Below are 10,796 nucleotides of genomic sequence, written 5' to 3'. Positions count from 1 at the left end.
TTGTACTCCCTCTCAGAGTCCTCCATCACGACCTGCACCAGCCGCTCCTCCTCCTCGGCCGTCATGGTGGGAGGTGGCGGTGATAGTGGCGACGGGGAGGGAGAGGGCGTCGGCGTCAGGCCGCACACCCGCATGCGGCCGCACACTCTGGGCGGGCTCACGACGCGCACACGAGGCGTGCGGGGCAGGCTACGAGCACAGCCCGCAAAGAAAGTTTGCTGGCGCATGTCGTGCTCGTCCTAAAACCATGTGTCCCAGAGGGGCGAGTCGACGCCATAGCGCCAGTCGGCGAGATATGAGCGCGAGATCCGTGCGCGACGGCGGGCGGTCTCTTGGAGGCGGGCGCGGCCGCTCGCGGGGACGAGGGGAATGGGCACCCGATCCTGGCTCAGTGCCATCCATTGGGGAGGTGGGCATCAGACCATGGCAGCGGGGTGCCGGTCTCCCAGTACCGGTGGCAGATGTCGACGTTGACTTACGGTCGAAAGCGTGGCACGGCCGCCGGAGGTGAGGTGGAGTGGGTGGCCGCGCTTCCAGACAAGACGGACGACGACCACCGCCTCATGGTCGTGCTTGGCCTTCCTTGCAGGGCACCCACTTCCAGAAGCCCATGGACGACGGAGAGTGAGGTGTGGAGCTGCGCTAGGCTAGCTTTGCTGTCTGGGAGGGAGGGAGCAATGGTGTGGACACGTGGGAAAGTGGAAGTGGACTGGCCAGTCCATAGCTTCGCCATAAAAGAGGACACGGCGGATGGCGGTTCTGTGATTGACCCACGGGCTCGCCCATTCGTGTGGATTAAATGGGGTCGGTGGGGGGTAGTTGGACGACCGACATGCAAGCCCGAGACGGACGACGAGAGAATGCATGTGCGTTCATTCAATCGTAAACCCCGATCAAACCCGATTAAATTTTGCGTTCGAAATGGGTCGAGCAGGAGACATATTTTACGGATGGGTCACACGTCGGACCGTCTCATCAGTCAAAACGGACACACCCGAAGGGTCGTGCGTTGGGGCTGGCCAGTCGCCTTTGACGCTCGCTTACTCAACCGTGCTCCGCTTAAAAAACAGCGCGCGGCGAGCGGACGCGAGCAGCCAGCCACATGAACGAGCTCGGCGTGACGCCGGCGGCCAGCAGCAGCAGCAGCGGAGCCGAGAGCGACCCCGCGTGTGTGGTGGGGTGGGGGTGGGGTGAGGGGGACGTGCGGGGCGCAAGTGGGCCTTCCGCCCGCGCAGCGCAGCCACAAGCGCGCGCGCCCCGTGGCCCGCGCGGCGGGGCCCGCGCACACTCTCTCTGCCCGCAACCAAAACGCGCGGCCAAAACCCCGCACGCCCCCCCTGCGGCGCCACCACCCACACACTCCCACCCAACCCGGCCCGGCGCCCACACCGCGACGCGACGCAAAGCAGCCACCACGCAGGCGGCCGCGGCCGTGCTACGGACAAAAGCATCCCTCTCCATCCCCCGGTCCAGCAAGCGAGAGACGGGCACCGGCACCGGCACCCAACGGGACCTGGCACGCCGCCGCCCTCTGGCCTTCCGTGCGTCCCCCATGGTCTCCACGAACCCGCCGCCGCCGCTGTCCGAGGCGGCCGCCGCCGCGTCGGGCGACGACGCCAGCAAGAAGGTGCGGAAGCCCTACACCATCACCAAGTCGCGCGAGAGCTGGACGGAGCAGGAGCACGACAAGTTCCTCGAGGCCCTGCAGCTGTAAGCAGACGCTGAACTGTGGTGCTCCACGATTTTCTTCCCTTCCCCTTTTGTGCTTCTCCACGGTTTTCTTCCCTTCCCCTTTTGTGTTTCTCCGCGCAATTCCATTCTCTCTGTTTGAACTTGCAAATGGGCTGGAAAAACTGATTCTATTACTATCAGTTTCAGAAATGAAATTGGGGGGAACCCCTTAATTCGAAGGAAAAAAATTAGTCCATTCGCGCTTGGCTCAAAACTTCGCATAGCGTCCATGTTTCTGTGATCTTTGGGCCAACGATTGGATATATTTTTTTCTAGTCTTTTTGATGTGTTAGTTAGCTGGCGCTAATTATTATTTTTGTGTCTATAGTGTTTGCTGAACTTAGCTTCTTTGTTCGGTTGTTTAAAGTTTGATGATGATAGATCACTAGCATACCAATGTTCTTCTGCAATTGTATTGCGTTTTTATAGACATTTTTTCAGTGAAGAGCATAATTTTTCAAGCCATAAATATCTACTACAAAACGTCTTATATTCCGGTACAGAGGGAGTAGAATTTAGTAAGCATTCCTACAACTCGATTACCCAGAGTCTCATACGCACCATCATTTATGTACTGCTCCCTACAAATATAAGACGTTTTGGATATTTCAATATGGACTAAAACGTGTCTATATACATCCGATTCACAAAAAAGTTGGAAAATCTTATATTTGTGAACGCAAGGAGTAGGTCTTTTTCAGGATGCATAGGTAAAATAGTTTTCGTTCAGGTGTACCGACAAATGTGTTTTTTGTGCGGATAATTTGACAGTCACTGTAGTTGAATTCACCTATATGTGTTGAAGATTTGATAGTCAATTACATAAGATTTCATCTTAATGTGACATTAATCTGGAAAACCTGGGTTCTTTTCAGCTTTGATCGTGACTGGAAAAAGATAGAAGCTTTTGTTGGTTCGAAGACTGTCATCCAGGTATTTGGATAATAAACTGAAAAATCAAGTGAAATTATGATCAATTTGCACCACAATCCCAACATAATGGACCACCTTACTAAACCTTACAAATGGAGATGTCTGCTGCTTTGTAAACAACCGATGTCTCCTCGTTTTTCTGTGCAAACATTGCACATGCGCTTGGATCAATTTTCCTGGCAATGGCTTCTCCGGTAGAACCATTTTCATTTTACATATTAACTTGTTTTTGCAGATAAGGAGCCATGCACAGAAGTATTTTTTGAAGGTTCAGAAAAATGGAACCAGCGAACATGTCCCACCTCCACGACCAAAGCGTAAAGCTGCCCACCCATACCCTCAGAAGGCCTCCAAAAATGGTGAGTCATCGAACTTAGTTTTACAAGTAACAATTTTACATTATCATTTTATCGGTGCCTCTCTATACCGACAGTTGCTTCACTATCTTCTCTTGTCTTGCAGAGTCAGGATATGCCCTGAAGACAGATCCATCTGCCATGCTTAGAAATTCAGGAATGAACGTGGCTGTTTCTCCATGGACCCACAATTCTATCCCACCAGTTGTTGCCTCATCTTTCATGAAAGGTTTGTACTCCAAGGTGCCCCTCCTCTATAAATAGTCGAAGTGTACTCTTCGTCAGTTAATCCTTGCCTCCTTTCGCTCAGAAGATTTAGGTGCTGGGTCTATGGGTCCAAACATTTTTTGCTCAAGCAGTAGTGAAGGCCCTCCAAGGGCATGGCAATCTGGTGAAACCAATGACCAGATAAATCAAGTTCCGTCACTCCGCAGTCAGTACCTCTAGTCTTTAGATACTTCTGATAGTCTATTTGTTGACTTTTGCAGTTCTGTTCTAGTATTTATAACACGTGGTTCCTTCGTTGGAATGAATAAATAGGATAAAGAAATACTTACAGCTCATTCATCCATAGATTTTACTGTACTGTTATCGTGGCTTTTGTCACAGGACTGCTTTATTTTTTTATCTGACCTGCCATTTTAAGCTCCTTTAACCCCCTCTTTCAAATTTTGATACAGTTATGCCAGATTTTGCTCAAGTATACAGCTTCTTAGGCAGTGTTTTCGATCCAAGCACAAAGGGCCATTTGCAGAAACTGAAGGAGATGAATCCAATTGATGTTGAAACGGTATGTGAATCGTTGATATACTAGGTTTTCTTCTATTCATAAAGAAATTGACCATAAGCATAGCTTAACTAAGGCTATGGTTGTATTGTTGCGTTGCCCAATTTCTCCAAAATAATTGCTTTGTCAAATCAAGAATTTATAAATCACAAGAGTAAATACTCTTCGGCTCTAAAATTTCTTATGTCCGGCTTATGCAGAAAGCTCCTGATTTAAGCATAGCAAAAGTCTATATGCATGTTTAGTTTTTAAGCATTGCAACAAACTGTATATGCTTGTTTTGTCATCATTTTAACCATTTGTGTTATGTCGAAACTAATTCATGGCATGTTGAATTCATATTTTCTCGAATAATAATGGTTTGAAATGTCTACTTCTCATCAACTGACATTTGTGCCTTTTGATCTCTAGGCACTGTTGTTGATGAGAAATCTCTCCATCAACTTGACCAGTCCTGATTTTGAAGATCAAGTAAGTAGCTATCCAACATTTCGTTATGCTATAGATCATATTTGCACTAAATTGTTCACTGCCTTTTCATGTTACCAGCAGTTGTTATAACTTATAAGTCAAGCTGTTGTAGTTTTTATTCAGAACTTCAGTGCATATTGCCATGCTTGTTTATCTTATTGATAGACCTTTCTTTACTATATCTGAGATCTGAAAGTTAATGCTAGTAGCAGAGCTATCTCATGCGTTATGCATGTATTGCTGTATGTTAACAGTTATTATGTTCTATGGTGGTGTCAAGGTAACCAGTTTAATACATCCCGTAAATGCATATTTGATGGGCAGGCAGTCAGTTTCAGATGTTTAACTCCTTATTTGGTCAGTAGCAGAAGTTATTTCTTTCCTATAAAGAAACTGCAGAGGATTTCAACAGCATGCTCGTGTCTTCTTGAACTTGGGTGTCTCTTCACACACTGTGCTTCTAGCAGGGTTTGCCCAATTGCCATGGTTTCTGCCTTTCTGGTACTGTCAGTACAACTTGTTGCCACTGTGCAGAATGACTGGAATATTTGGGCAGCTATCATGTGTCTAGAGTCATCATGTTTTGCAAACTTTCAAAATTATCAGAAATTTGGTATGTGCTGATACCCGTTTCTTCTGCAAAATCGAAAAGGACCAAATTTAATTTGTATTGTAAGTAGTCAACCTTTAAGGGAAAATGTGTCTCTTAAGCATGTTGGGCCTGGAAAGTAAGAAATGATTTAAACTGATACTCAACTCCAGCATTCGTATTAGTTCCATTACCTGTTCAGAAATTAAATTGTTTTAATCTGAAAAGGGAACTAACATGTATCCTATGCAACATAATACAGAGGAAGTTGCTGTCTTCGTACAATTCCACCTCTGATGGGCTAGAGCTAGGGAGCTCCAGAAGCTCACTTCTTACGGATAATGCATTGAGCCTTTTTTGATAGTTCATGTAAGTCTTCCATCTTGTTTCATTTTTATCTATCCTTTGTAGTTTGCACGATTCACCGGCAATTATGTAACTGTTTCAGGATTAAATGCAGATGGTGCTGCCTATAGTTTCATCTTGGTCTCTGAATAGGGGGTTTTCCTGGAGCACCCATGAAGGCGCTTGCACCATTGTATTTCTAGCTAGCTTCGAACCGTAGAATGTGTAAGGGTGCAACCATGTACAGTTGGCTTCCATAAGGTGAGATCTGTCTATAGCCTGATGTGTATATATTTTTGCCCCGAAGCGTGTACCTTTCCTCCCCCGGTACCTTGGCGCGGATGTTGCTTCCGTCAAAGCTTGAAAGTGCTGTTCTTAGTGATAGTAAATGGAAAGGAAATTTTGAGTAATGTTGGTTACTCCCTTTTCCCTCCATTGAGTTCAGTCGATGATGTCGTTTTCGTTTCCGTGTCTGGCAAGATACTGTCCCGTGTGACCATGACATAAGCATAATACTCCCATCTGCTGTCTGTTGAGAATTGCTTTCAGTTGAGGTTACCATAAGCAATTCAGTTGGGGTTATCATAAACGCGGCTTATTTCCGCATGGATTCGTGTTTCTGTTATGCATTGCGAATGAGCCTTTACTAAAAATATATTCTGAACGAGAAGGTGACTTGTGCACTTGCCATTTAAGTTCTGTAATGAGAAAGAACCCAGAACCATCGCATTTGTGTTATTGTACAGACTGGCCTATACTCATATTCTGCTATACTCCATATATATCGATTCAATTTATTTTCTGGTAATTTTAGATGACCAGAGTAAGTTTAACCAAAAATGTACTACTCCCTCTGTTTCTAAATATAAGTCCTTTTAGAGATTCTAATAGGGACTACATACAAGAACCAACATGTGGTTGGATGGTCATGAGGACAGTGGTATCCTGAGCCCATCATGGTTTAAATCCCGGTGCTCGTATTTATCCTGGATCATAGGGGTGAGTGTATACGCTTTTATATGAATGTCTGCGTCTGTACTGTGTTAAAAAAATAGAGACTACATATGAAGCAAAATGAGTGAATCTACACTCTAAAATATATGTCCATATACATCTGTATGTTGTCCATGTTGAAATCTTTAAAAGGACTTATATTTAGAAACAGATGGAGTAGTTTGCATGCGACTAGAAGGAATTAACTGAATGACCGGGCGTCTGAAAGATCGAATCGACAAAGTACTTTTGTAGTTAATGTTTGATGAGAAGGAAAAAAGGAAGCATGATTGACAAAGGAATTACATTCTGCCGTGCGCTTTTAGCGGTTGCCCTGTGTTTGCCGTTGGGGGATGTGCCCGGGGATTGGGAGAAATTCATGGACGGCAGCGGCGACGCTTTGCGCCGTTTTCCATCTTGATGACGTTGTTTTGATCCCCGGTCTATCCATGTGGCTGCGGGTGGCTGATTTTCAGTGTGTTCTTGGAGGAGCGATTGCGGCAGCGTTGCTCCCATGCAGCGAGATGGGACTAAACCAGCGTCTCATGGTTCTTTGGACAGTTTTTTTTGGCAGGTACATACAAACAGACTACATCGGGGTCACGCTACAAAAAAGAAGCCCACAAAAGAGTTTGTCAAGTTTGGGCCTTCCAAGCAGATCGTCAGCTTGGCCTATTATTTTTTCTGGTGACGAACACACCCCAAATCCTATTTGGCGCCCTCAGGGTCGGTTATTGGCATTTCCACAAACCAACTGTCACGGTCCGGCTGATTGCCGCGCAGGTTGTAGTCGTGGTTGGTAGGAGGACGAGGGCGAGGCCCTCGCTTGCCTATGGTTGGAGAAGGGGGTGAGGAGGGACGCCGTGGGCGCAGGAGCAAGGGAGGAGAGGTTGTAGGATATTCTCTACTTCCATTTATTGATTCAAGGGCTGGCTATATATAGCCTAATTACAAGACCATACCTTCTTCGGGACTAAACCTTTTCAATTAATACCCAGACTCCTAATCTAAAAAGACTATAATTAAACTAGGACATATCTTTAGGCAGGTGCAGGGCCGGCCCGCGCAGGTCCCTTGCGCCTATAGGGCTGGCCCCACATGACATCTCCCCCTCCATTCTGAAACAGGTCGTCCTCGAGCTAGAAGCTTGGATAACGTTCGCGGAAGGTTGTAACATCCTCCCATGAAGCAGCAGACGCCGACTGGCCCTCCCAGTGAATGAGCACCTGTTGGATACCGCGGGCAATACGAGCACGCAATGCTTGGACAGGGGTTGGATGTACTCGACCCTGAAACAGAGGTGGAAGCATCGGCGAAACTTCCGGCGGTGGACCATGGTACTTCTTTAGGACCCCGACATGGAAAACATTGTGAATGCGGGCGCGTGGGGGCAGCTCCAAACGGTAAGCAACCGTATCGATTTTAGCGAGCACTTTGAAAGGCCCATAATATTTGGGAGCCAATTTCCCTTTGGCGCCTACTCCAAGGAATGACGTCGGCCGGTGCTGAAGACGAAGCCAAACCCACTCCCCAACATCAAAAGAAAGGGCCCGATGCTTATCATCATAGTAATGCTTGTACTGTTGTGCTGCCTGAAGGAGACGCTCACGGATGTTGTGTAAGAACTGATCACGGTCGACGATCTGCCGTTCCACCGCCTGATTGCGAATCGCGCCCGGCGTATAGTCCTAGAATGAGGAGGGATCCCATCCATAAACCACCCTGAAAGGTGTGTCCTTCAACGCTGAGTGGTATGAAGTGTTGTAGCAGTACTACGCCCAAGGCAACCATTGGAGCCACTGCCGTGGGCGATCCCCAGTTATGCAACGAAGGTACATGGTGATGACGCGATTGACGGCCTCAGATTGCCCATCAGACTGCGGATGGAAGGCCGAACTCATGTGCAAGCGTGTCCCCGCGACGGCAAATAGAGCCTTCCAAAAGCCCAAAGTGAAAACCACATCCCTGTCCGAAACAATGGATGTGGGAAACCCATGAAGTCGGGCAATGTTGGAGAAGAAGGCTTTAGCAACAGACTCCGCGGTGTACGGATGCGCCAAGGGGATGAAATGCGCATACTTGGAGAAACGGTCCACAACGGTCGGTATGACACTTTTGCCGCCCACCTTCGGAAGTGCCTCAATGAAATCCATGGAGGTGGACACGAGAGGGCACTGTCAAGGGCTGCAATAAGTCGGCTGGATGAAGCTGCTCCGTCTTGTTGCATTGACAAACCTGACAAGCACGAATATACTGCTGAAGTGCGGCCCTTGCTTGCGGCAGATGGAAATCCCAGCGAAGACGATGAAGTGACTTCTAGATACCTTCATGGCCCGCATCATGGGCTACAGCCAGGACCTCCCCGATCAGCGGCGACGCGGGTGGCACATAAGCCCATAGTTGGAAGATAACAACACCATCAATGAGAGCCCAAGGCTGTCCTAACTCACCAGATTCTAGTTGTTCTCGGAAAGTGACAAGCGCCGGGTTCGTGTGTGCAGCCTGACAGAGAGCTTCAAACAGATCAAAAGAAGGCCCGGATATGGCGAGTGCCTGGCCGGCAGGAGCATCACGGCGAGAAAGAGCATCGGCGACGATGTTTTGGCAACCCAGTTTATATTCCACCGTGAAGTCGAACCCCAACAGTTTGCCCACCCAATGATGATGTGGAATGGTAGCGAGGCGTTGGTCCAGCAAAAACTTCAGGCTGTAATGGTTAGTTTTGACGACGAACGCATGTCCCCAAAGATAGGGCCGCCAGTGGCGCATGACGTGCACCAGACCAATGAGCTCCCTCTCATAAGCGGCGAGAGAAGCATGACGCGGAGCGATGGTTTTGCTGAAATAGGCAATGGGGCCGCCACCTTGATGCAGGACTACCCCGAAACCAGATCCAGATGCATCACACTCCATAATGAATGAAACAGCAAAATTCGGCAGCTGAAGCATAGGGGTTGTGGTAAGAGCTTTCTTGAGGGCTTCAAAGGCAATAGTCGCTGCAGGCGTCCAAAGAAATCCATCTTTCTTGAGGAGTGCCATGAGGGGAGCTGCAATGGTGCCAAAATCCCGAATGAACTTGCGGTAGTATCCTGCCAGTCCTAAGAAACCACGCACAGCGCGGATGGTGCGCGGAACCGGCCAGTCTACCACGGCAAGAACCTTGTCACTGTCCATGGAAACTCCTGCAGTGGAGATGACGTGTCCCAGATAAGCCATGGTTTCCTCCCCAAAGGAACACTTGGAGCGCTTGAGAAACAGTTGACGTGTGCGCATAGCCTCCAAAACGAGCTTGACATGACGTAGGTGATCCGACCAGGACGAGCTGTAGATCAAGATATCATCGAAGAACACAGGCACAAACCGACGAAGGTAGGGACGGAGGACGTCGATCATGAGTGCTTGGAACGTCGCTGGGGCATTTGTCAAACCAAAGGCCATCACTACAAACTCAAAGAGGCCCTCATCTGTGCGGAATGACGTCTTATGGATATCCTCAGGGGCCATCCGAACCTGGTGGTAACCCGACCGGAGATCCAGTTTGGTGAAAAAGCGGGCGCCCTTGAGTTCATCCAGAAGTTCATCGACAACGGGAATTGGAAACTTATCCTTGATGGTGACAAGGTTGAGACCACAGTAGTCGATGCAGAAACGCCAAGTCCCATCGACCTTTCTGACGAGCAGAATGGGGGATGAAAATGCAGAAGAACTAGGACGGATCAGACCACAAGCTAGCATCTCTGAACATTGGCGCTCCAGTTCATCTTTTTGAATCGTTGGGTAGCGGTAGGGACGGATAGCAACCAGCGGTGTCCCGGGAATAAGATGAATATGATGGTCATGTGAGCGCTGCGGCGGCAGGCCCTGTGGGTCGGCGAAGACAGCGGTGAAAGTGGCCAGCAGGTTGTCCAGAAGTTCCTTGCCTTCGCACGCGTGTAGGTGGGCAGGACGTCCGAGGGAGCCGAGGCCCGACCACTCCACACGGTGATCCGAGTGCCAAAACGACATCCACTACGTAGTGAAATCCCAGAGAATTGGCCCAAGAGTTTTGAGGAATCGTGTACTGAGGACGATGTCGAACACGCCCAATGGAATGGCATGCAGATCAACAATGAAACGCTCCTTGTCAATGGTGATCGCAGCCTGCTGAAGGAGTCCCCGACAGGTCACCTTATCGCCATTAGCGATCGTGACTCCCAAACGACGATTGGAGGAGAAAGGCAGCCCGACGATGGTGGCCAACTCTTCGTGGATGAAGTTATGAGTGCTGCCTGAATCAAGCAAGGCGACCAAGTCACGGTCCCCGATGCGAACAGTGACCTGCATTGTGTCACTGGTGGGAATTATGGTAACAGCCAAGAGTGAGATTTGTGCTTCCTGGAAATCCTCAAACTGCTCCTCTTCGGCGTCAGCGGATTGAATGTAGAACAGTCGTTTGCAGCGATGGCCCCGCGCGAACTTCTCGTCACAATTGAAGCAGAGACCCTTAGCGCGCCATTCATCCATCTCGGCGGGCGTGAGTCTTTTAAAGATGAGCGCAGGCGTGGGGTTGGAGGAGTCCGGCAAGGCCGGAGTAGGTGCAGCCATGGGGCGG

General features: G+C 48.8%; 1 protein-coding gene across 13 annotated transcripts; it reads left to right on the top strand.

The window, feature by feature from the left end:
* Positions 1 to 1,325: 1,325 nt before the first annotated feature.
* LOC125514126 (protein REVEILLE 6) lies at positions 1,326 to 5,622 on the top strand. 13 transcript variants are annotated; one of them, XM_048679387.2, is made up of 10 exons: positions 1,326 to 1,710; positions 2,607 to 2,664; positions 2,900 to 3,023; positions 3,127 to 3,249; positions 3,334 to 3,453; positions 3,701 to 3,810; positions 4,219 to 4,278; positions 4,603 to 4,891; positions 5,130 to 5,236; positions 5,316 to 5,622. In XM_048679387.2, the coding sequence occupies exons 1-9, from the start codon at positions 1,553 to 1,555 to the stop codon at positions 5,162 to 5,164; spliced, it is 1,077 nt and encodes a 358-aa protein (XP_048535344.1). In that variant the 5' UTR covers positions 1,326 to 1,552; the 3' UTR covers positions 5,165 to 5,236; positions 5,316 to 5,622. The 13 variants fall into 13 exon arrangements, with proteins under 13 accessions (XP_048535344.1, XP_048535346.1, XP_048535345.1 ...); XM_048679389.2 differs by having other exon boundaries at positions 3,331 to 3,453; positions 4,603 to 4,779; positions 5,328 to 5,622; XM_048679388.2 differs by having other exon boundaries at positions 3,331 to 3,453; positions 4,603 to 4,779.
* Positions 5,623 to 10,796: the final 5,174 nt, after the last annotated feature.

The sequence above is a fragment of the Triticum urartu genome, chromosome 6A (assembly GCF_056163025.1).
Source record: "Triticum urartu cultivar PI428250 chromosome 6A, HENAU_Tu73, whole genome shotgun sequence".
NCBI classification, from domain to species: domain Eukaryota; kingdom Viridiplantae; phylum Streptophyta; class Magnoliopsida; order Poales; family Poaceae; genus Triticum; species Triticum urartu.
The sequence above is the reverse complement of the archived record's forward strand: the minus strand, read 5'-3'. Positions and strand labels throughout refer to the sequence as shown.

Excerpts from the sequence above, each read along its gene's own strand:
- LOC125514126 (XM_048679386.2), top strand. The coding sequence starts at position 1,553 with ATGGTCTCCACGAACCCGCCGCCGCCGCTGTCCGAGGCGGCCGCCGCC. Across the intron at positions 3,024-3,126 it reads TCAGAAGGCCTCCAAAAATG|AGTCAGGATATGCCCTGAAG; the intron begins GTGAGTCATCGA and ends CTTGTCTTGCAG. Across the intron at positions 3,811-4,218 it reads ATCCAATTGATGTTGAAACG|GCACTGTTGTTGATGAGAAA; the intron begins GTATGTGAATCG and ends TTTGATCTCTAG.